General features: G+C 53.0%; 1 protein-coding gene across 1 annotated transcript in view; it reads left to right on the forward strand.

Moving 5' to 3' along the window:
* Positions 1-1,293: 1,293 nt before the first annotated feature.
* Positions 1,294-25,764, forward strand: part of LOC148453355 (ciliogenesis and planar polarity effector 1-like) — a gene marked incomplete at its 5' end in the record, with an annotated part of 101,483 nt that continues 77,012 nt past the window's right edge. Inside the window, one exon of the mRNA XM_088462227.1 lies at positions 1,294-1,570. Within this exon, the coding sequence (XP_088318353.1) occupies positions 1,294-1,570 (277 nt within the window). The remainder of the gene's footprint in view (positions 1,571-25,764) is intronic.

Below are 25,764 nucleotides of genomic sequence, written 5' to 3' on the forward strand. Positions count from 1 at the left end.
CCTCCCATCTCTCTCTCTCTCTCCCTCCCATCTCTCTCTCTCTCTCCCTCCCATCTCTCTCTCTCTCCCTCCATCTCTCTCTCTCTCTCCCTCCCATCTCTCTCTCTCTCTCTCTCCCTCCCATCTCTCTCTCTCTCACCCTCCCATCTCTCTCTCTCACCCTCCATCTCTCTCTCTCTCACCCTCCCATCTCTCTCTCTCTCACCCTCCCATCTCTCTCTCTCTCTCACCCTCCCATCTCTCTCTCTCTCTCACCCTCCCATCTCTCTCTCTCTCTCTCCCTCCCATCTCTCTCTATCCCTCGTATCTCTCTCTCTCTCCCTCCCATCTCTCTCTCTCTCCCTCCCATCCCATCTCTCCCTCCCTCCCATCTCTCTCTCTCTCTCCCTCCCCTCTCTCCCCCCCCTCTCCCCCCCTCTCTCTCTCTCTCTCTCCCTCCCCTCTCTCCCCCCCCTCTCTCTCTCTCTCTCCTCCCCTCTCTCCCCCCCCTCTCTCTCCTCTCTCTCTCTTCTCTCTCTCCTCTCTTCTCTCTCTTCTCTCTCCCTCCCCCTCTCTCTCCCTCCCCCTCTCTCTCCCTCCCCCTCTCTCTCTCCACTCCCATCTCTCTCTCTCACTCCCATCTCTCTCTCTCACTCCCATCTCTCTCTCTCACTCCCATCTCAATATCCCCCCTCTCCCCCTCTCTCTTTCTCTCCCTCCTCTTTCTCTCCCTCCTCTCTCTCTCCCTCCTCTCTCTCTCCCCTCCCCCTCTCTCTCTCCCTCCTCTCTCTCTCCCTCCCCCTCTCTCTCTCCCTCCCCCTCTCTCTCACCTCCCCCTCTCCTCTCCCTCCCATCTTAATCTCTCCCTCCCCTCTCTCTCTCTCTCCTTGTGCCTGATGGACACATTAGCAGATTATATAATAGATATATATATATTGTAGTTTACCTGCGCAATAGTAGTTTTGCTACATATTTATGAATAATATTAGAAAGCATTTAATATCCATGCCAAATATTGGGCAAAGTCTACTTAGTGACTGATTCCCGATGAAACAAAAAACATTGACTGTAACGTTAAAGCTGTAATTAATATGAAAGTCATTAGCCACCGCAGTCATTTGCTGAAAAAGCCACAGGTGAACTTTCTGTATCTTTGCCACTTGAGTATTTTTTACGCTTGTGTGGTTCATATCTTGAATGTACAATGTATTTGTTTAAATTATTTAAAGGTTCTGAATGCTATAGGCAGAGGAGCACCTGTGATATGTTTCTGCAGCTCGCTTTACCGAATTGCTATTATGTGATTTCCCACAGGCCTGCACGGTGAAGAAAGGATGTCCGTGGTCATGCACAACGTGCAGAGAGTGAGACTGAAGACCCTGAAGCGCATACAGAAGAACATTGGGGCAGTGGTTATGCATGTGTGGGAACCCGCTTTGGATGAGACCCTGGAGAATGAGTCTCACTGCTACGACAAGTACTCTCTGGGCACTACTAGCCTCAGCAGAAGCACTCTCACTGACCTTGGGAGGCCCCAGATCTACAGTGACACAGACACTTTGTCCGATCCACTGATGCACACAGATGAAAGGTACTGCTGATTTGTTACTCTCCACACACTTAGGGAATATTAACTCTCACTGTGGAACATTTGGGATCATTTATGCCTTCTATATGAATGGACAAGTTGTGATACATCTTATGAAAGGGAACAAGAACGCGTTCAAGACTTTGCAACTTCTCAACAGAGTAATTTCCATCTTTCTCCTTCATCCACTAGGGGACACTGGAGTTCAAGACAGTGGGGTATAGACGGTGGTAGAGTAGAGCCTGGCACTTTAAATAATTTAGAAGTGTGACTGGCTCCTCCCCCTCTATGCCCCATCAGCCCCAGTTTTTAGAATGTGCCCGAGAGAGCCGGTCGCACATGAGGCTGTCTCCAGCCTTTCTCATATAATTTTTATTTTTTATTTTTATTTAACAAGCTGATGACAGGCAGGCTGCTTACTGTGGCAGTCTGCCTGCTACGTGGGAGCCGCCGGGAGGGCACCACACGGCTACTGCAGTCTGTGTCCGGTGACCCTGAGGGGGGACTTTAAACAGAGTCATCGGACTCCATGAGGACCCGCCACAACTGAAACCGGTTCGTGTCCGGGTTTCCTCATTTGCCCCCCTGCCCAGCAACCCGGCCGCAGCAGTCCGTAAGTATATCCCACTACTCCTGACTAGCTGGAGTGGTGGGCCAAAACGCTGGGCTCAGGGACAGCGCACACTGCATGGCTGTCACACACGGCTCCTTCCCCCTGCCAGTGAAAGTGGTAGTGTCGGAGCTGCTGACGAGACCTGCCGCTGCACTCGACAGTCAGCGTCCGGGTCTCTGGCTTATACCTAGCCATCCCCCTCCTATTAACGAGGGGATGGAGCGCGGGCCCCTGCAAGTGCGTGTTAAGCGGCAGTGATTCCGTGACTGTCACTGAGACGCCTGTTCCTCCCTTCTCTATATGGGAGTAGAAACGCTCGCCGCACCGCTGCTCACTAAATAGTGTAGCACAGGCGAGGTCCTGCCATCTGCCATTGGTAGTGTAATGGCGGGCTTCAGGACGAGTCCCTCTACATGAGGCAGCGCTGACAAGCAGCGCGATCCTTGGTGTAGGAGTACCCGCGTATAGAGGCTTCCCTTATTGAGAACAAGGGCCCAGCCTTATAAATGTGTCTGCTGATGCTCCCGTACCCCGCTCAGAAGGGCCGGGAGGAAGGTTGTCTTCCCTACATTACGCCCAGCCCACTTTTTCTTAGTAAGTGGGCAGAGGCGAGCCTTACAGTGCACGCGCGCGCACACACTGATAGCCGGTATTTCTACTTCAGGGTCCATAGGGGGTCCACAGGGTTGACCTTGGGGTTATAGCTGGAACAGGATCCATGGGCACCACACAGTTAAGCTTTTAGCTCCCAGGATGCACTTGGGTCCTCCTCTATACCCCGCCCAGAGCCACAGGCACCTCAGTGTAAGCTGGTGCCCGGCCGGAGTCGGTCACCGCGCAGGGGGGCTGCAGGAGCAGCCCCCAGAAGCTTTTTATTTTAAGTTAGATTTTATTTATTTTAATCTTTTTACTACAGACGGCAGCGAAGGGCTGTCTGTACAGACGCCCACGCTGCCGCTCTGATCCCCGACTGGCGCCGCGACGCCAGTACTGATCTGGGGATCGCGGCGGGAGGGCAGAGTCCGTACTAGCCGGACTCTGTCTACCTCCCAGGACTGCTGCCGGAGTCGCCGGGGATTCAGGTAAGCCGCGCGTCGCTGGCTAGCGGCGGCGCGCGGAATGCCTTAAATGCAGTCCTTTAGCCTCCGTTCCTGGGGACAGACCGGAGGCTGCTGGCAGTGGCGACGGCCCCCCCCCATAACCCGTGGGACCACTAGACCACCAGGGATAAAGGGGCAAGCGGGAAGCCAGCATCCCTGGGGTTATGGCCAGCCAGGGGAGGAAGCCTTCCCTGTCAGCGGCTCCTCCCCTCAGCTCAGCGCGCCTTTCAGCACGCAGTCTGGCGTCGCTGAGCTGCAGTTACACGGCCACTCCTCCTCTGAGGTCTCCAGCGGCCATTTTCCCAGTGGCAGCGCAGATCTCAGGGAGCACGCGGACCGGTCCCCCTGTGTACCTCTCCCCTGATTAAGGACAGCGTACACAGCACTATAGCCCTCCCAGACACTGAATCTGGGCAGGTTGATTGTAGTGTAAAGGTGCAGTGAGTATATCTTCCTGCATGGTATGTGACTATTGCTAGTGCTGCCGTCTGTGCTTATTTTCTACTTACTGTCAGCTTATACCTATCCCTTTACTTCTCCTACAAGCCCTACAGGTGTGTGGGGGAGGGGCGTCTCTACTGACCTCACTTATATAGATCACGTATTTGTGAGGTCCGTCACATACAGTTGTGTGCTACTCAGTGCCATATTGTGGGCTGTTGTTCAGCACACCGGTGAGTGCGTTTTACTTCTACCCTGGTGCCAGATATATAATATATTCTGTCATGTCAGACGAGGAGGTTGAGCGCTCAGTGGCTCCGGTGTTGGCCTCCTGCGGACGCTGTTCTGCAGGAGTAGATAGGGAGGATTTGTCACAGGATGGCCTGTGTAGTCGATGCCAGGTGGCTCCTGGCCCATCCAGACCTTCTCTGGCGCAGGAACCACCGTGGGCGATGTTTTCTCAAGTGCTGGTGTCTATTGCGGACCGTCTGTCGGTCCCGACTGCTCTCCCTACTAGGGCGGTGCCCCAGCCGACCATCCCCCATTCTCCGGGTGTCCCGCAGTTATTGCGGAGTCCTCCTGGGTCTCAATCAGTAGGTCCCTATGCGGGGTTGCCTATGTATATACAGGCTTCCCCTGTGCCGCAGCAGCCTGTGGTACCTTTTCAGGCCCCTATGGCGACTCCTCCACCATGGGTGGATGTGCTCTCCAACTCCGTGCAAAATTTGGCGGCCGCTTCCTCGGCTTTTCAGTCAATGTTGCAGACTGACATGCCTTCTAGGATTTCAAAACGCCCACTCATGACACGGGCTGCTCAGGTATCGGACTCAGAGGGTTCCTCAGATGATGGGGAGGTCCCTGATGACACTGACTCGGACGCCTCGGTCCAGGAAATGGATACCAAGTCGTCCATTAATGTGCGAGCACTAGTTAGGGCGGTGCAAGCTATTCTTCTTATAGAGGATGAGGCACCGGTTCCTAAGTCGAAGTTTCCTAGTTTCAAAAAAACTAAGGTGGCTTCTGCGGTGTTTCCCCTGTTGGATCAGTTGACAGATCATATGGCGGTAGCTTGGCAGGCGCCCAGTAAGAGATTCCTTCCTCAGAAGCGGTTGGCTTCTAATTACCCCTTCCCTGAGGCACATTGTAAAAAATGGGAAACTCCACCGGCGGTGGATTCCCATGTCACCCGTTTAACTCGGGGCGCCACCTTACCATTACCGTCGATATCCTCGCTGAAGGATCCCACGGACAGGAAAGTTGAGACTTGCTTAAAGTCTATTTACTCCCTCTCCGGGGCGGTGGCCCGACCGTCCATGGCCATCTCCTGGGTGGCCAAGGCCATTGAGGGGTGGGCCAATGCATTGGAAGATACCTTCCCGGACGACGCTCCGGATGTCCAGCGGGCGTTGTTGGGACAAATGAGGGACGCTGCTTCTTACATTGGTGAAGCTTCTTTAGATGCTAGTCTGCTGACCTCGCGGGTATCGGCTGCAGCGGTGTCTGGCCGCCGATCCTTGTGGTTGCGGTCCTGGAGAGCGGACTCTGATTCAAAGAAGGGTCTGGAGGCCTTACCTTTCAATGGGGAATTACTATTTGGTCCGGACTTGGACAAAATAGTGGACACCCTGGCTAAATCCAAGTCGGCCTTCCTCCCTTCGGCGGCACTGCCGGCTAAGGTTCGGAGTTCGGCTTTTCGTTCCTTTCGGGTTCAGGGTAAGGCGAAAGGTCAGTCCTTCCCGAGACAGTCTGCGAGTAAGACTGCCTCTAAACCCAAGAAGCAAGCCTGGAGTGCTCGGCGCCCTTCTTCCAAGCAGGAAGATAAACCTGCGGCCTGATGGGACGGGCCTCCCTCTGGGGGACCTCAGAGTGGGAGGCCGACTTCTTCTATTTGCCCAGTGCTGGCACAATACCACCACGGATGCCTGGGTTCGAGAAGTGGTCTCCCAGGGGTACGCCCTGTCTTTTCGGCACAGACCACCCCACCAGTTTTTCTGCACAAGTCCTTCTCAGGACAAGACCAAGGCGTTACAGGTTCAGGAGGCTATAGAGTCCTTGCTGAAAGCAGGGGTCATTGTTCCCGTTCCTCTATCACAACGAGGGACGGGGTATTATTCGTCTCTGTTTCTGGTGCAGAAACCCAATGGTTCTCATCGCCCTATCCTCAACTTGAAGTCTCTAAACAAATTCCTCAGAGTTCCCAAGTTCAGGATGGAAACGTTACGTTACATCATTCTGGCGATGGAACCGGGGGATTACATGGTGTCCCTGGACATCCAGGACGCCTACCTCCATGTTCCGATAGCATTTTCACACCAGCGGTATCTGAGGTTCGCTATCCTTCAACACCACTATCAGTTCCGGGCGCTACCCTTTGGTCTCTCCACGGCACCAAGGGTGTTCACGAAGATTATGGCGGTCATGGCCGCACATCTTCGGAACCAGAATGTACGGCTGCTGCCGTATCTGGACGACCTCCTGTTGCTGGCGAGCTCCCCGGAGGTACTGCTTCAACATCTCCACCTGACGATCGCTTGCCTGCAAGCACACGGGTGGTTGATAAATTGGAAAAAGTCCTCCCTGATTCCATCACAGCGGATGGTTCATTTGGGAGCCCTGCTGGATTCGCGTCAGCAAAGGATCTTCCTGACTCCGGAGAAGGTCGCCTCCCTACAGCTGCGGATACACAGTTGCCTGAGCCGTTGCCGTCTGTCGGTCCATTCGGCTATGAGAGCTCTGGGGTCCATGGTGTCGACATTCGACATGGTGGAATTTGCCCAGTTCCATTCCCGGCCCCTGCAGGGGCTGATTCTATCAGAATGGAACGGGTTACCTCACCGGATCCGCTCTCAGGTGCTGGTGTTGTCTCCGGACGTTCGGCAATCTTTGGCTTGGTGGCTTCAGACAGCTCATCTGGTCGAGGGGCGCCCATTTTGGATCCCGGACTGGGTCCTGCTCACGACGGATGCCAGTCTCCGGGGTTGGGGGGCAGTGACCGGCTCTTTGTCGCTTCAGGGTCGTTGGTCAGCGGAAGAAGCACTTCTCCCCATCAACATCCTGGAACTGCGGGCAGTATACAGGGCCCTGCAGTCGTCCGGCCCCGCTCTTCACAGAAGGGCGGTACAGGTGCAGTCCGACAACGCCACCACGGTGGCGTATATCAACCACCAAGGCGGAACTCGCAGTCGGGCAGCGATGTCGGAGGTGTCTCGTATCCTGACTTGGGCGGAGGGTCACATTCCGGCGATCTCGGCGGTCTTCATCCCCGGAGTCCTCAATTAGGAGGCGGACTTCCTCAGCCGTCACGACGTGCATCCCGGGGAATGGTCGCTTCACCCAGAGGTGTTTCAGCTACTCGTGGACAGGTGGGGACTGCCGGAGCTGGACTTGATGGCCTCCCGTCACAATCACAAGTTGCCCGTTTACGGGTCAAGGACAAGAGACGCAGGCGCAAGTCTGGTGGACGCGCTGTCGGTGAAATGGACGTTTCACCTGGCGTATCTGTTTCCTCCGCTATCCCTGCTTCCTCGGGTTCTGCGGAAATTCAAGCAGGATGGCGGCATGCTCGTGCTGGTAGCTCCGGCGTGGCCCAGACGTCCTTGGTACTCCGATCTCAGGAGCCTCTCCATCGACGCTCCGTACCTTCTTCCTCAGCGTCGGGACCTGTTGTCTCAGGGGCCCTGCCTTTACCCGGATCTGGGTCGGCTGTCTTTGACGGCGTGGCTCTTGAGACAGCCGTCTTGAGGTCTCGGGGCTTCTCCAGTTCGGTTATTGGTACCATGCTCAGGGCACGCAAGCCTGCTTCAGCACGGATTTATCACAGAGTGTGGCACACTTACTTTCAGTGGTGTGAGTCCAGACATTATGATCCTCAGGTGTTCCGAGTTTCCAGGATCTTGGAACTTCTTCAGTCAGGATTGGATCTCGGCTTACGCCTTGCATCTCTGAAGGTTCATGTGTCCGCCTTGTCCGTGTGGTTTCAACGGCGGATTGCAATACTACCAGACGTTCACACCTTTTTCCAGGGTGTTCTCAGGATCCAGCCTCCCTTTGTGCCTCCTGTGGCTCCTTGGGACTTGGCAGTGGTGCTACGGGTCCTGCAGGGTCCTCCGTTTGAGCCTCTTGAGGCGGTGGAGCTCAAGTGGCTGACACTTAAGATGGTTTTTCTCCTGGCAATTGCTTCGGCCAGGAGGGTGTCTGAATTGGGGGCGCTTTCCTGTCGCCCTCCTTTCCTGATTTTTCACCAGGACAGAGCGGTGCTCCGCACTCGTCCTGAGTTTTTGCCCAAAGTGGTCTCGAAGTTCCACATTAATCAGGAACTTGTTGTGCCAGCTTTTCAGTCCCCTGATCTTTCAGCTGGTGAGACTTCCTTAGATGTGGTCCGGGCGCTTAGAATTTATGTAGACCGGACGGCTTCGGTTAGGAAGTCTGATTCCTTGTTTATCCTCTTTGGTTTTCACAAGAGGGGTTGGCCTGCCAACAAACAAACGTTAGCCCGTTGGCTTCGTTCCGTTATTTGTGAGGCTTATGCACAAGAGGGTTTACCTGTGTCAGCCTCTGTTAAGGCTCATTCCACTCGTTCTGTGGGTCCCTCTTGGGCTGCTAGAAGTGGCGCTTCTGCTGTTCAGCTGTGTAAGGCGGCCACTTGGTCTTCTATTCAAACGTTTTTGAGGTTCTATGCGTTTGACACCTTCGCCTCTCAGGATGCTTCCTTTGGGCGCTGGGTGCTCCTTTCAGCACAGGAGCGTCCCCGCCCTTAGTTGAACTGCTTTGGGACATCCCCAAGGTCAACCCTGTGGACCCCCTATGGACCCTGAAGTAGAAAACAGGAGATATGGTAAGAACTTACCTTTGTTATCTCTGTTTCTACGAAGTCCATAGGGTCCACAGGGCGCCCGCCCTGACGCACCTGGCTTCAAATGGGCTGTGTGGCTGGTCACCGGTTTTCCGTCTCCTATTGCTGTGAGTATGGTTTCTTGTGTGTTCCAGTCTTCCTTCTCTCTGTTCCATATTCTCCTCCGGCCTAGGCTGCTTACCAACTGAGGTGCCTGTGGCTCGGGGGCGGGGTATAGAGGAGGACCCAAGTGCATCCTGGGAGCTAAAAGCTTATTTGTGTGGTGCCCATGGATCCTGTTCCAACTATAACCCCAAGGTCAACCCTGTGGACCCTATGGACTTCGTAGAAACAGAGATAACAAAGGTAAGTTCTTACCATATCTCCTGTATTTAGGGAAGGGCGCGTCATACATAATAGCCGCGCCATCTGTAGTCGGGCTCGTGCTCTAAGCCCTCATCTGAGAGCAACGCGGTCTGCCGGTCCGTTAGCGCTGCTGCGCAGACATACTTGGCATTAGTCCCCCCGTGAAGGGACCTCAGAGGTACCTGGGAGGGCATCCTGCCGCATCTAAAGCAGGCAGCAGCAGCCCCCCAGTATTAAAATGGTGGCCGCACTCGGGGCAAAGCCACGCCCCCTTCGCGGCCCTAATTGCGGGCACGCAACAGCCCAACCAGCGGGGCAGCCACCACTGCCTACCGCTGGTTAAAGATGCAGTGCAGTGCAGACCAGCGCCTGAATGAACGCGGCTGCCTCCTAACTCCTGCAACAGGGTTAATTAATGCGACTCCCTCCCCCTCCCACGCTGGGAGTGCTGCTAGCACAAAAGTAGAAGTAGGAGGGAGTGCTTTTATAGTGCTAGCTACAAATAAGTATCAGCGCAGGGCTCGGATCTCTCCACGGCTCTTGCTGTGTGGAGTTTGTATGTTCTCCCGGTGCAGGCAGCACTGTCTTTGCTTAGGCTCATCTTAAGAATTAGCAACGCTCCTCATCTAAATCTCAGGAGGAGATGCCGCGTCCCGCAGCTCCTGGCTGGGCTGAGCAGGCTTCCCTGTTAGCTATAACATAGGGCTAATAGCCTTACGTTATACCAGCACAATGCGGCTCCCCGATGCAGCGCTGTATGACCATCACACTCCTGTCACAGCAGGACAGCATCACCGCTTTATACTATTAAGGGGGCTAGCAGCGCTGTGCTAACTGGAGTGTAGCAGTTTGCACACGCACAGCGCGGTATTCATGAAAAAACAGCCCCCCTGCTTCCCTTTTAAGGACTGTAGTTACTGCCTGCACACAAGCAGTATAGCTCAGTGCACTACCTGCAGCAGGGAGTGCTTTAGCGTGGGTCTCTTACGCCTACCACACTGGGAGTGCTTCAACGCAAAAGGTAGGGGAGGCCCTGTCCTTGTATAATAGGAGTTTAGTGCTAGCTACAGTGGATAGCTGGTTGCTAGCTGTATGGGCTCTAGCCCAATTCCCTTTTGCACATAACACCACGTTAGGCGGTTCTGAAAGAGGCCAGTTCAGTCGATGCATCACAGCTAGAAGCGAGGGGTTGGCGAGACAGTCCCGCCAATGCAGCGCCGCTTGGCAGGCTTCCCTTCGTTCTATAACAAAGGGCGCCTAGCTTAATCTAATGGCTTGATATCTCAGCCTGTGAAGTATCATAGCCTCATGGTGTACTAGCTCTACTGTTCTGGTGCTGCTGCCAGAACTTATGGTTATAGCATACCCTTCACCCAGGGTTAGCACACTTTGGCGTCCCATCCCCAGGCTTATGCCTCACATGGGCTCGCCTTAAAGAGACTTCCCATGCATATATGTGGCAGCACATATACTACATTATAGGCTGGTCTTAAAACCTTTCACCAGTTTTCTGTGCTTACCTTAGAAGGTATGCATATGTGCATCTATTTATATCTCATGTGTTCCCTTCGGCAGCACATACAGGAAGAGGTTAGTAACGTGCGGCTGGTGTAGTTGTTGGCATTACTGCCTCACAGCACTGAGGTGGTCTTTTTGATTCCCACTTCGAAAAGTGGGTTAATCTGGCGCTAAAAGGGCTCACCTGCTAAGGCGAGTACACCTGTAACAGAAGGGTCCCAGGATCGAAACCAGTCTGGGACAGCACGCAGCTACCATATCCTGCCCCTGAGCAGTAGCTGAGTGACGGCCACACGCGGTACATGAGCAGTCCCCCTGCGGGGGGGTAAGCCACGGGTATGGTATGTATATATGTGTGTGTGTGCCCTGCAGTAGAACATATACATGCTAGAGTGAAATTTGTCCTTGGATTTCCTTCCATGGCTTTAATTTTTGCTCATGTTCTAGTTTTACAATATTATTGTCACCTACTAAATTTGTATGTAGGTATGCGTATGCCTATATGGATATCGCTTCTTATCCTTCCCATAAGAGCAGGGGTAGGATCTGTTCTTATCAGTTTTATGTCTGATACCTAGCATATTGATAGAAGGCTGCGATTGGAGGCTGGACTCCTGATGCGGAAGTTGGTACAATAACTCTGCTTAACACGATCTCTCCCGGGGGATTGGGTTGTGTGTGTATATACATGTATATGTGTAGGAGGCCTATACTTCCACAAGCATTAGGTTACCTATAATACCACGCATGGGAAGCCGCCTGGGATTACCAGAAGCTGTAGGCTATATCCATACATATTATATGGTGGCTCTATAATCTAAAGTCATGTGCTGTAGCTTACATAGTGATAGTCACAATTCCCTAAGGCATTGCTTCTAGCATGGACCCTAGACATGTCACATGTATATAAGGATATATACTTATATAGCTCGGTTCATGTCAGTCTATATCTATGGCGCCCCGTTTCGGGGGACCTATTATCATTACAGTGATGCACTTGGTAGCAAGCTTGTAAGACGCCCATTCTTTGTATGTATATTTCCTAATAATTGGGAAACAAAAACCTGTTTTCTGTTTAACCCTACTGGGGTTATCACTACTGCTATCTCCCTTCTTTGCTTGGGATAACTAACGAGTTCTATGTCTAAGTACAGGTACCCTTCTCAGTATCGATTCCGGTACTCCATATTATTGTCGCATATCTCAATAGAATGAGTCTAAAGGGCCCTTAGGTACAATTCATATCTTGAAGGCCTAGGGCCACCTACCGATTTAGGCAGGGACAGACCTGGGTTATATTAGATTGGTGGGCATAATACACATTGTAAATATTTGTGTAAGGATACTTAAACTAGCAGACCGTTTTTGGGGTATAAGTATAATCTACAGATACACGTCTCTAATGGAACAGGCTCAGGTATAGAGTCCTGTTTTACGACCTTCTTGTCTCCACTAACATTCTGCTAGTTTCCACAGTATTTTCTACTGCACATCTCCAGACTGAAGTATGTGCTGTAGGCCATTGGTCTTAGCCCACTGAAGCTACTCTCTATTCCTAATGTGGCGGGTTGCTTTGCGATAGAACAGGTCAGTGACATTCTACATTTCGGCCAGAGGGCTTCTGGTCGCTCACAGGTGAGAGCTTACCCACTAATGCCTCGGTAGAGGCTCCTATTTCATGTAAACTGACATACATAGAGTTCTTCTCCCTTACTGCCTCCTAGCAGCCATCCGCTCTTTTAATCAGTTGGCTCTACACTTTAGAATTTTCCTGGAGTGTGGGTGCATAGTTACAACATTGAGAACCAATTCTACTAGAATCTGTTGGCGTTATGGACCAAAGCACATCTCTGGGCTACTGCACATCTTTACATAGAAGTGTGACAGTCACTATGTTCCACTCAGGGGGCCTGGTGGGTTTCCTGTTCAGTAGCTGTTGATATTTTTATCATACTGACAGGTATCTGACTGGTATCTTCCTGGTTTCTACTTCAGGGTCCATAGGGGGTCCACAGGGTTGACCTTGGGGTATAGGTTGGGAACCAAATCCGGGCACCACGCAGTTAAAGCTTTTAGCTCCCAGGATGCACTGGGTCCACTCTCCCTATAACCCCACCCCCAAGCCAGAGGCACCTCAGTTTAAGTTGGTGCCCGGCCGGAGTCGGGTCACCGTTAGCGCAGGGGGAGCTGATTAGCAGCCCCTAAGCTTATTTTATTTTTTTAGGGACAAAGTTTTTTCATGGACTTTGGACTCTTCAGAGCGGCAGCGTCGGACTGTCCATAGGACGTCTAAGCTGCCGCTCCGTCACCCCGCTGGCGCTGAGACGCCAGTACAGATCTGGGGATCTCAGCGGGACCCCAGAGTCTGTACTAGCCGGACTCTGCGGGCGCCCAGGACTGCTGCCGGATCCACGGGGAGCAGGTAAGGTCGCGGATCACCGCTTGCGGTGATCCTCGCATTTCAAATGCAGTCCTGTGCCTCCGGTCTCAGGGGACAGACCGGAGGCGCCGGCAGTGGCGGCGGGCCCCCCATACCCCGTGTGTCCACTAGACCACCAGGGACTTAACGATCGGTGCAGGGAGCCGGCGTCCCGGGGGTTAATAGCCGGCCAGGGGAGGCAGCCTTCCCTGTTACAGCGGCTCCTCCCCTCAGCTCAGCGCGCCTTTCAGTATCCATAGTCTGGCGTCGCTGAGCTGCTTCCTCCGCGGGCCACGCTTCCTCTGAGGTCTCCAGCGGCCATTTTATCTCTGTGGTGCAGCAGAAATCTCTCAGGATGGCAGTGAGTCCAGTCCCCCTGCGTACCTCACCATCAGGTCAGTGTACACAGCGCTGTAGCCTTCCCAGACACTGAATCTGGGCAGTTGAATGCAGTGTAATAGTGCAGTATATTATATGACATGTTTATGTATATATGTATATATCTGCATTGTATGTGACTTATGCTAGTGCTGACTGTACTTTATTCTCTCACCTGTCAGTGTATATCTATCCCTTTTCTTTATCTGCCCTAATACAGCTGTACTTAGGGTGGTTCTGAGACCTCACATTTATATACTTGTTAATATTTGTGTGGTTTGTCACATACTGTTGCGTGCTGCACGTTGCCATATTTTAGATGGAACTGTGTGTTGCATACGCTGAAAATGGGTCCCTGCAGCTAATTTTTGGCATCAGTCAGGACCAGTATAGTGCTGCTTAATATTTCCGCCAAGATTGGTCAGATATGTCTGACCAGGAGATAGAGCGTTATACTGCACCCATTTTTACTATCCTGCAAGTCATGTGCTGCAGGTGTTAGTGCGGAGGATTTGACTCATAAAGGGTTCTGTATGTGGCGTCATCTGGTGCCGGCCTCTTTCACGACCCCCTTGGGCGGTTTGTTTTCTCGGGATCCTCTCAATTGCGGATCGCCGGGCGGGCCCCATTGTTGTACCTCACTTGGGGTTACTTCACCATACTGCCCTTTTCATCTCAGGGTATCTCGCAGCTTCTTGCACTCTTCCCCTGTGACACAGACTACCGCTACCTGCAGGGGTTTTTCGCAGTATATGAATTCCCCCTGGTGCCACAATAGTCTGTCATTTCCCTTGCAGGGATTACCACAACAGCCACTCTGGGTGGATGTCGTTTTCTACGAAACGCTAATTGGCGTGGTTGACGCCCTGTGGTTACTTCCCAGTTGGCTCTGCCGTGAACTGGGTACTGTTCGGGGCTCTTTCCCTCTTACACGGGGGGAAGCCTATTTCAGGTATTATTATCCCTGCTTTAGGGCTGGTAGCAGGTCCATTCTGGTTAGAGTGAATGTTGACCTGCACCTGTATCATACACCCTCAGTATTGCGTGCCTTCGGGTTACCTGTTGCTGACTAGCGGGTGGATCGCATAGCGGGACTCTGGCTGTTGCCAGATAGGAGGTGTTACAACAGTGTTTGGCCTCCTGTCCCAAATTCCCTGAGGGTCATCACGAGCCCCTCCTGGGGGGGATGGGCGTGTTACTCGTCTGATTACAGACGTTACTACGCCTCCCATTCCTGCGTGGTCGGATTCTTCGGATCCGTAGGTGGTAACTCTGCCTGAAATCAGTATACTTGCTTTCAGGAGTTGTTACCCATCCTACCATGGCTATAGCATGGTTGGTTAATACTATTGCATATTGGGTTGATGCATTTGTAACGTTTTTTCCCCTCCAACACGTCGGGGGTTCAAATGTATTTGGTCGCTCACGTAATATATGCTGTTGTCATAGGTGGAAATGCCTATATTGGATACCAGTCTCCTAACTTTCAGAGTTCCGGCTGCGACTGTATCCTCCGTAATACCCTATGGCTGCGCTCTGGGAATGCAGAGGTGCAGATACCATCTTTAGGGTTGATATTGTTTGGTCCTGACCTTGACAAGATTGTAGTAACATTGGCAGTATTACGAACGACAAGTTTACCGCTTTCAGCTATGCCCACTACAAGGCCTCAGACTAAGTCTGTTAAGTCTTTTTTGTCCTCTGGGTCAGCCTAAAGGTCTGTTTCTTCGTAGACTGTCGGCATCTACAAGGGCCGACATATCCAGTACCGAACAGGCCTGGACTGCCAGCCGATCCTGCTTCTGAACCTACGGATATCTCTTCAGTCTGACGGGACAGGCCTACAACTGGGAGATACCGATTTTCTCAGTTCGCCCGGTATTAGTGTCAAGTTGCCGCGGCTACGTGGGTAGGAGGGTACGCCCTCTTTACAAGGGCCTTACAGATCCAGAAAGCTATGCAGTTGTTGCGGTAAGCGGAGCTAATTAGGCCATCCCCACTATCTCAGTGAGGGACTGGTTGTTCTGTTTTCTTTCTGGTGCGGTGGCTGAATGGTCCTCTTTGGCCTATTCTCTGTCTCAATTCCCTGAACCAGTTCCTAAAGCTACCTGGGCTCAGGAGGAAATCCCTATGCTCCATCATACGATGTTTGGAACCTGGGGACTTTAGGGTATCACTGGATATACAGGACGCGTGCCTACGGGTACTTACAGAGACCTTTCCTCAGCATGGGCTGAGGTTTGCTGTATCACAGCAACACTTACAATTTTTCGGGCTCTGCCTGTTGGGACTGTCCTCAGCCCCACAGGGGTTTACCAGCGTTTTGGATTTTCTGACAGTTCTTCTGTTCAGTATATCCCAATGCTCCTGTACCTGGACGGCCTCCTGCTCTTAGCGGGATCACCGGGGTACTTTACGGCCAGGTCAGGATGACTGTGGCTTCTTCAGGGTGCAGACGTTTAATCAACGGGGAAAAAGTCCTCCCTGCATCCCTCTCTGGGTATTCTTCATCTAGGATCCCTGCTGGATTCTCAGAATCTGAGAATTCTTCTGGCATAAGACGGAATCTCCTCTCTTCCATTAGGAGTACATGGTTGTCTGCGCAGTTGACAGATGTCTTTACACTCTGGGATGCATGGTGGAATGGGCTCAGTTCCATTCCAGGCCTTTCCATAATTGGCTCATCTCCAGATGGAATGAGTTTTTTCTGTCGGATAACTGTTCAAACGATGATGCTCTCTCCGGAGGCAAGTCGGTCCCTGTCCGGGTGGCTATGGCCATCTCGTCCAGGGTTTTCTTTGCTAGGGACAGTGTCTGGATCGAATCCTTTTCAGTGCAGTTGGACGTCTGTCGATTCCACCCTGTCAATTAACTTACTCTGGCATAACTCTTGTTTCCCGGTGAACCTGAAAAGGTTCAGTCCGACAGGGTCAGGACAGTGGCTTCCTTTTTAGCAACACTGTTCGTTGGGTGGCAATGACAGGTATGTCACATATTCGGACATAGTCCGAGGGTCTCCTCCCGACCATCTCGGCAGCGTTCATTTCAGGAGCTCTCCATTGGGAAGCGGGAGTCCTCAGCCGTCACGACGTGCATCCCGGGGACTAGTCTCTTCCCCAAGAGAGGTTTCATCTCCTGGTGAGCAGGGGGGGCCCCCCTGAGGTGACCCTCATGGCCTTCTGACTTTATCACACTATGGTGTTACAGTTCAGCTCTGGGGATTCTGAAGCAAACTTCAGCGACTCTTTGTCGGTGAAGTGGTCCTTCCACTTTGTGTTCCTGTGTTCTCCGGTCTCCCTTCTTCCTCGAGGTCTTTGGAAGTGTTTTCAATCGAGACGGAGATGCTTTCCTGCTGGTGGCTCCTGATTGCCCCAGATGTCAGGGGTACTTGGATCTTCGGAGTCTCTACATCAATACTCCATCCCTGATGCTTCACTGCCCGGACCTGTTGTCTCAGGGTCCTTGGTTTTGCCTTGGACCTGGGTCGTTTGTCTTTGACTGTGTCCTTACAGTGGTCTTACGGCTTCCCTGGCTTTGTCATCGTTGGAATGATTAGAGCACATGGATCAGCTTTTGCTGGGACCTACCACAAACTGTGGCAGCCATAAATCTTATGGTATTGTACCTGTCGATACAATCCTCCGGTGTCCAGGATTTCCAGATATTCTGGCATTCCTTCCGGCTGGCTTGGGTTTCACACTTGGCCTGGTCTTCCTGACAGTGCTGATCTTTACACTGTCAGTATGGTTAAGATATGGAATTGCTTCACTCTGGTATCCAGTTCATCCTTTGGAGTGTTTTCTTGATTATGCCTCCATTTGTCCTCCCTAGGGACTCCTTGGGAGTAAGTAGTGGTTCTTCGTTACCTCCGGGGACAGTCAATGGAACCGCTGGTTGTGATAGCCATTACATGGTCTATTGCTTAGGCTCTCTCTTTCTCTCAGGGTGTTTATATCAACCAGGAGAGTGTCTGAATTGGGAGCGTTCTCATGTGGCTCCCTCTTCTGGAGGGCATCATGTCAGGGTGGGAGTTGCTCTCGCCCTGTGTTTCTTCTTAGTGGTTTTCAGGTTCCATATTATTCTGGAACTTATGGTACGGCCGTTCTGTCCCCAGTCCTCTCGGCTGGTGTGGCCTCATTGACTGTGGTCTGGCCTCTTTGGATTTATGTGATCCGTTCAGGTTCCTTACGGAAATCGGACTCCTTATTGGTGGTCTGAGATTTCTGGTTTTCACAGGAAAGGATGGCCGGCCTATAACCAAATGTTGACTTGGATGGCCTCGTAGGTCTTCCTCAGGGGCCTACCCATGGGTAGGCCTTCCTGTTGTTGATGCTTGTTTTTTCTCGGGCCATGTGACCCTCGTGTGCGGCTCGCTGTGGCGCCTCGGCTGTTTTGCCTTACTAGGTGGCCACGTGGTCTTCTGTCCACACCTTTTTAAGGTTCTAGGCATTGGTTTCCTTTGCCTCTCAGGATGCTTCCTTTTTGGCGACGGATTCTCCTCTCAGCACAGGAGCGTCCCCACCCTTGGTTGAACTGCTTTGGGACATCCCCAAGGTCAACCCTGTGGACCCCCTATGGACCCTGAAGTAGAAAACAAGAGATATGGTAAGAACTTACCTTTGTTATCTCTGTTTCTACGAAGTCCATAGGGTCCACAGGGCGCCCGCCCTGACGCACCTGGCTTCATATGGGCTGTGTGGCTGGTCACCGGTTTTCCGTCTCCCATTTCGGTGAGTATGGTTATTGAGTGTTCCAGTTTTCTCTCTCTTTTTCTCTCCTCCTCCGGCCTTTGGCTACTTACAAACTGAGGTGCCTCTGGCTTGGGGGTGGGGTTATAGGGAGAGTGGACCCAGTGCATCCTGGGAGCTAAAAGCTTTAACTGCGTGGTGCCCGGATTTGGTTCCCAACCTATACCCCAAGGTCAACCCTGTGGACCCTATGGACTTCGTAGAAACAGAGATAACAAAGGTAAGTTCTTACCATATCTCTTGTTTTTTCTCATGCTATGTTCAGGCCAGCAGTTACTACTGCCTATGCACTTCCATCATGTTGGAAGTTGTCCGTTGTTTTCTCTTTAGCGTCAGGGTTTCAGTTGCTGGTTTATTCCTGTTCTAAGCATTGGTTGTACTGCGGTCTGACCCTCTGAAAGGTATTGTAATCTCAATCCTCTCGAAGCCGCCTCATGCCCAGGGTGATCTCCACTCTTTGGAGATTTCTATGGTCTCATCCTTCCGCTGGTTAACAACTTTGTAGTACTTGGACTTCCAGAAGGGTTCAGGGCGACTGTGCGGCCTTGACTTTTACCTCCCTGTATACTCTTTGTGAGGAGTCTGTGGACTCTCTGTTTTTGTAGATTGGTATCGTTATACTTCTATCTATATGAGTTATGTCCAGCAGTGCTGGTATTCTGCTATCTGCAAAATGTGGCAGCTTCCTGTTTCCGACTCTGGTACGGTTTCCTCGAGGTTTCTTCTCGGGTTACTGCCCTTCTCCTATGGATTCGGGTAGGAGTTCTCTTCTCCCAACAGTCTGGCTTGGTCTGTTTTCAGCTGAGTTTACAGTGTTCTGATGCTTCTCATCTGAGGGTGTTTTCTCGCTAGCCGCTTATTCCATTCGACTACTGTACGTTGTGGTATTCTGTGTCTGTTCCGCACGGAGTTCTGTTTGTCTCCTGGCTCACGACACTTGATTCTCAGCTCTTGCCTTCCGTTGAACCTCCGGTTCTATGCGGTCCCTGTTCGGTTGGCCGAAGGGTCGGCATGTTCTCCGCGCTTCCCACCCGGGAGGTTGGCTTTGGGACGTCCCCACTGTCTTGAACTCCAGTGTCCCCTAGTGGATGAAGGAGAAAACAGGATTTTGGTACTTACCGATAAATCCCTTTCTACTTCAGGGTCCATAGGGGGTCCACAGGGTTGACCTTGGGGTTATAGCTGGAACAGGATCCATGGGCACCACACAGTTAAGCTTTTAGCTCCCAGGATGCACTTGGGTCCTCCTCTATACCCCGCCCCCGAGCCACAGACATTTCAGTGTAAGCTGGTGCCCGGCCGGAGTCGGTCACCGCGCAGGGGGGCTGCAGGAGCAGCCCCCAGAAGCTTTTTATTTTAAGTTAAATTTTATTTAGTTTTAATCTATTTTTACTACAGACGGCAGCGAAGGGCTGTCTGTACAGACGCCCACACTGCCGCTCTGATCCCCGACTGGCGCCGCGACGCCAGTACTGATCTGGGGATCGCGGCGGGAGGACAGAGTCCGTACTAGCCGGACTCTGTCTACCTCCCAGGACTGCTGCCGGAGTCGCCGGGGATGCAGGTAAGCCGCGCGTCGCTGGCTAGCGGCGGCGCGCGGAATGCCTTAAATGCAGTCCTTTAGCCTCCGGTCCTGGGGACAGACCGGAGGCTGCTGGCAGTGGCGGCGGGCCCCCCCCCCATAACCCGTGGGACCACTAGACCACCAGGGATAACCGGCAAGCGGGAAGCCAGCATCCCTGGGGTTATGGCCAGCCAGGGGAGGAAGCCTTCCCTGTCAGCGGCTCCTCCCCTCAGCTCAGCGCGCCTTTCAGCACGCAGTCTGGCGTCGCTGAGCTGCAGATTCCTCGGCCACTCCTCCTCTGAGGTCTCCAGCGGCCATTTTCCCACAGTGGCAGCGCAGATCTCAGGGAGCACGCGGACCGGTCCCCCTGTGTACCTCTCCCCTGATTAAGGACAGCGTACACAGCACTATAGCCCTCCCAGACACTGAATCTGGGCAGGTTGATTGTAGTGTAAAGGTGCAGTGAGTATATCTTCCTGCATGGTATGTGACTTTTTGCTAGTGCTGCCTGTCTGTGCTTATTTTCCGCTTACTGTCAGCTTATACCTATCCCTTTACTTCTCTTACAAGCCCTGCAGGTGTGTGGGGGAGGGGCGTTTCTACTGACCTCACTTATATAGATCACGTATTTGTGAGGTCCGTCACATACAGTAGTGTGCTACTCAGTGCCATATTGTGGGCTGTTGTTCAGCACACCGGTGAGTGCGTTTCACTTCTACCCTGGTGCCAGATATATAATATATTCTGTCATGTCAGACGAGGAGGTTGAGCGCTCAGTGGCTCCGGTGTTGGCCTCCTGCGGACGCTGTTCTGCAGGAGTAGATAGGGAGGATTTGTCACAGGATGGCCTGTGTAGTCGATGCCAGGTGGCTCCTGGCCCATCCAGACCTTCTCTGGTGCAGGAACCACCGTGGGCGATGTTTTCTCAAGTGCTGGTGTCTATTGCGGACCGTCTGTCGGTCCCGACTGCTCTCCCTACTAGGGCGGTGCCCCAGCCGACCATCCCCCATTCCCCGGGTGTCCCGCAGTTATTGCGGAGTCCTCCTGGGTCTCAATCAGTTGGTCCCTATGCGGGGTTGCCTATGTATATACAGGCTTCCCCTGTGCCGCAGCAGCCTGTGGTACCTTTTCAGGCCCCTATGGCGACGCCTCCACCATGGGTGGATGTGCTCTCCAACTCCGTGCAAAATTTGGCGGCCGCTTCCTCGGCTTTTCAGTCAATGTTGCAGACTGACATGCCTTCTAGGATTTCTAAACGCCCACTCATGACACGGGCTGCTCAGGTATCGGACTCAGAGGGTTCCTCAGATGATGGGGAGGTCCCTGATGACACTGACTCGGACGCCTCGGTCCAGGAAATGGATACCAAGTCGTCCATTAATGTGCGAGCACTAGTTAGGGCGGTGCGAGCTATTCTTCTTATAGAGGATGAGGCACCGGTTCCTAGGTCGAAGTTTCCTAGTTTCAAAAAAACTAAGGTGGCTTCTGCGGTGTTTCCCCTGTCGGATCAGTTGACGGATCATATGGCGGTAGCTTGGCAGGCGCCCAGTAAGAGATTCCTTCCTCAGAAGCGGTTGGCTTCTAATTACCCCTTCCCTGAGGCACATTGTAAAAAATGGGAAACTCCACCGGCGGTGGATTCCCATGTCACCCGTTTAACTCGGGGCGCCACCTTACCATTACCGTCGATATCCTCGCTGAAGGATCCCACGGACAGGAAAGTTGAGACTTGCTTAAAGTCTATTTACTCCCTCTCCGGGGCGGTGGCCCGACCGTCCATGGCCATTTCCTGGGTGGCCAAGGCCATTGAGGGGTGGGCCAATGCATTGGAAGATACCTTCCCGGACGACGCTCCGGATGTCCAGCGGGCGTTTTTGGGACAAATGAGGGACGCCGCTTCTTACATTGGAGAAGCTTCTTTAGATGCTAGTCTGCTGACCTCGCGGGTATCGGCTGCAGCGGTGTCTGCCCGCCGATCCTTATGGTTGCGGTCCTGGAGAGCGGACTCTGATTCAAAGAAAGGTCTGGAGGCCTTACCTTTCAATGGGGAATTACTATTTGGTCCGGACTTGGACAAAATAGTGGACACCCTGGCTAAATCCAAGTCGGCCTTCCTCCCTTCGGCGGCACTGCCTGCTAAGGTTCGGAGTTCGGCTTTTCGTTCCTTTCGGGTTCAGGGTAAGGCGAAAGGTCAGTCCTTCCTGAGACAGTCTGCGAGTAAGACGGCCTCTAAACCCAAGAAGCAAGCCTGGAGTGCTCGGCGTCCTTCTTCCAAGCAGGAAGATAAACCTGCGGCCTGATGGGGGACCTCAGAGTGGGAGGCCGACTTCTTCTATTTGCCCAGTGCTGGCACAATACCACCACGGATGCCTGGGTTCGAGAAGTGGTCTCCCAGGGGTACGCCCTGTCTTTTCGGCACAGACCACCCCACCAGTTTTTCTGCACAAGTCCTTCTCAGAACAAGACCAAGGCGTTACAGGTTCAGGAGGCTATAGAGTCCTTGCTGAAAGCAGGGGTCATTGTTCCCGTTCCTCTATCACAACGAGGGACGGGGTATTATTCGTCTCTGTTTCTGGTGCAGAAACCCAATGGTTCTCATCGCCCTATCCTCAACTTGAAGTCTCTAAACAAATTCCTCAGAGTTCCCAAGTTCAGGATGGAAACGTTACGTTCCATCATTCTGGCGATGGAACCGGGGGATTACATGGTGTCCCTGGACATCCAGGACGCCTACCTCCATGTTCCGATAGCATCTTCACACCAGCGGTATCTGAGGTTCGCTATCCTTCAACACCACTATCAGTTCCAGGCGCTACCCTTTGGTCTCTCCACGGCACCGAGGGTGTTCACGAAGATTATGGCGGTCATGGCCGCACATCTTCGGAACCAGAATGTACGGCTGCTGCCGTACCTGGACGACCTCCTGTTGCTGGCGAGCTCCCCGGAGGTACTGCTTCAACATCTCCACCTGACGATCGCTTGCCTGCAAGCGCACGGGTGGTTGATAAATTGGAAAAAGTCCTCTCTGATTCCATCACAGCGGATGGTTCATTTGGGAGCCCTGCTGGATTCGCGTCAGCAAAGGATCTTCCTGACTCCGGAGAAGGTCGCCTCACTACAGCTGCGGATACGCAGTTGCCTGAGCCGTTGCCGCCTGTCGGTCCATTCGGCTATGAGAGTTCTGGGGTCCATGGTGTCGACATTCGACATGGTGGAATTTGCCCAGTTCCATTCCCGGCCCCTGCAGGGGCTGATTCTATCAGAATGGAACGGGTTACCTCACCGGATCCGCTCTCAGGTGCTGGTGTTGTCTCCGGATGTTCGGCTATCTTTGGCTTGGTGGCTTCAGACAGCTCATCTGGTCGAGGGGCGCCCATTTTGGATCCCGGACTGGGTCCTGCTCACGACGGATGCCAGTCTCCGGGGTTGGGGGGCAGTGACCGGCTCTTTGTCGCTTCAGGGTCGTTGGTCAGCGGAAGAAGCACTTCTCCCCATCAACATCCTGGAACTGCGGGCAGTATACAAGGCCCTGCAGTCGTCCGGCCCCGCTCTTCACGGAAGGGCGGTACAGGTGCAGTCCGACAACGCCACCACGGTGGCGTATATCAATCACCAAGGCGGAACTCGCAGTCAGGCAGCGATGTCGGAGGTGTCTCGTATCCTGTCTTGGGCGGAGGGTCACATTCCAGCGATCTCGGCGGTCTTCATCCCCGGAGTCCTCAATTGGGAGGCGGACTTCCTCAGCCGTCACGACGTGCATCCCGGGGAATGGTCGCTTCACCCAGAGGTGTTTCAGCTACTCGTGGACAGGTGGGGACTGCCGGAGCTGGACTTGATGGCCTCCCGTCACAATCACAAGTTGCCCGTTTACGGGTCAAGGACAAGAGACGCAGGTGCAAGTCTGGTGGACGCGCTGTCGGTGACATGGACGTTTCACCTGGCGTATCTGTTTCCTCCGATATCCCTGCTTCCTCGGGTTCTGCGGAAATTCAAGCAGGACGGCGGCATGCTCGTGCTGGTAGCTCCGGCGTGGCCCAGACGTCCTTGGTACTCCGATCTGAGGAGCCTCTCCATCGACGCTCCGTACCTTCTTCCTCAACGTCGGGACCTGTTGTCTCAGGGGCCCTGCCTTTACCCGGATCTGGGTCGGCTGTCTTTGACGGCGTGGCTCTTGAGACAGCCGTCTTGAGGTCTCGGGGCTTCTCCAGTTCGGTTATTGGTACCAGAGTGTGGCACACTTACTTTCAGTGGTGTGAGTCCAGACTTTATGATCCTCAGGTGTTCCGAGTTTCTAGGATCTTGGAATTTCTTCAGTCAGGATTGGATCTCGGCTTACGCCTTGCATCTCTGAAGGTTCATGTGTCCGCCTTGTCCGTGTGGTTTCAACGGCGGATTGCAATACTACCAGACGTTCACACCTTTTTCCAAGGTGTTCTCAGGATCCAGCCTCTCTTTGTGCCTCCTGTGGCTCCTTGGGACTTGGCGGTGGTGCTACGGGTCCTGCAGGGTCCTCCGTTTGAGCCTCTTGAGGCGGTGGAGCTCAAGTGGCTGACATTTAAGACGGTTTTTCTCCTGGCAATTGCTTCGGCCAGGAGGGTGTCTGAATTGGGGGCGCTTTCCTGTCGCCCTCCTTTCCTGATTTTTCACCAGGACAGAGCGGTGCTCCGCACTCGTCCTGAGTTTTTGCCCAAAGTGGTCTCGAAGTTCCATATTAATCAGGAACTTGTTGTGCCAGCTTTTCAGTCCCCTGATCTTTCAGCTGGTGAGACTTCCTTAGATGTGGTCCGGGCGCTTAGAATTTATGTAGACCGGACGGCTTCGGTTAGGAAGTCTGATTCCTTGTTTATCCTCTTTGGTTTTCACAAGAGGGGTTGGCCTGCCAACAAACAAACGTTAGCCCGTTGGCTTCGTTCCGTTATTTGTGAGGCTTATGCACAGGAGGGCTTACCTGTGCCAGCCTCTGTTAAGGCTCATTCCACTCGTTCTGTGGGTCCCTCTTGGGCTGCTAGACGTGGCGCTTCTGCTGTTCAGCTGTGTAAGGCGGCCACTTGGTCTTCAATTCAAACGTTTTTGAGGTTCTATGCGTTTGACACCTTTGCCTCTCAGGATGCATCCTTTGGGCGCCGGGTACTCCTTTCAGCACAGGAGCGTCCCCGCCCTTAGTTGTACTGCTTTGGGACATCCCCAAGGTCAACCCTGTGGACCCCCTATGGACCCTGAAGTAGAAAACAAGAGATATGGTAAGAACTTACCTTTGTTATCTCTGTTTCTACGAAGTCCATAGGGTCCACAGGGCGCCCGCCCTGACGCACCTGGCTTCAAATGGGCTGTGTGGCTGGTCACCGGTTTTCCGTCTCCTATTGCTGTGAGTATGGTTTCTTGTGTGTTCCAGTCTTCCTTCTCTCTGTTCCATATTCTCCTCCGGCCTAGGCTGCTTACCAACTGAGGTGCCTGTGGCTCGGGGGCGGGGTATAGAGGAGGACCCAAGTGCATCCTGGGAGCTAAAAGCTTAACTGTGTGGTGCCCATGGATCCTGTTCCAGCTATAACCCCAAGGTCAACCCTGTGGACCCTATGGACTTCGTAGAAACAGAGATAACAAAGGTAAGTTCTTACCATATCTCTTGTTTTCTCCGATTCCACAGGGGACACTGGACGCCCGCCCGGCGCGGCGTACCTGCCTGTTGTGGGTCTTTATATAGTTGTGTGACTGCATGTGTTCCCTGCAGTGGTTTCCTCTGTTTTCCTTCAGTCGGTATTGTTCCGTTCTGTGGTCTTCTCCTTCTCCTCGTTTTCCTGTTGTCCTCCGTCTCCTCTCGGGCTCAGTTCTTAAACTGGGGCTGATGGGGCATAGAGGGGGAGGAGCCAGTCACACTTCTAAATTATTTAAAGTGCCAGGCTCTACTCTACCACCGTCTATACCCCACTGTCTTGAACTCCAGTGTCCCCTGTGGAATCGGAGAAAGGGATTTATCGGTAAGTACCAAAATCCTGTTTTAATGATAAAACGGCTGAAAAACTTTCTGGATCGATTGGTTTTGTTGCCAAACCTCTCTGATTCCCCCCCCCCGATCGCCATTCAGGCGCCTCTACGCTGTGAATGGAGATCACCTCCATACATCTTGCAGTGTATGGAGGAGTGCCGATAATAGTTCCATCGCCCCTCCCCTCGCCCATCCTCCGGGTCATCTGCCCTAATCGGGCAGTCTGTGGCCTGCCT

Source organism: Taudactylus pleione, unplaced genomic scaffold (genome assembly GCF_031769625.1).
Source record: "Taudactylus pleione unplaced genomic scaffold, aTauple2 ptg001165l, whole genome shotgun sequence".
Lineage (NCBI taxonomy): Eukaryota > Metazoa > Chordata > Amphibia > Anura > Myobatrachidae > Taudactylus > Taudactylus pleione.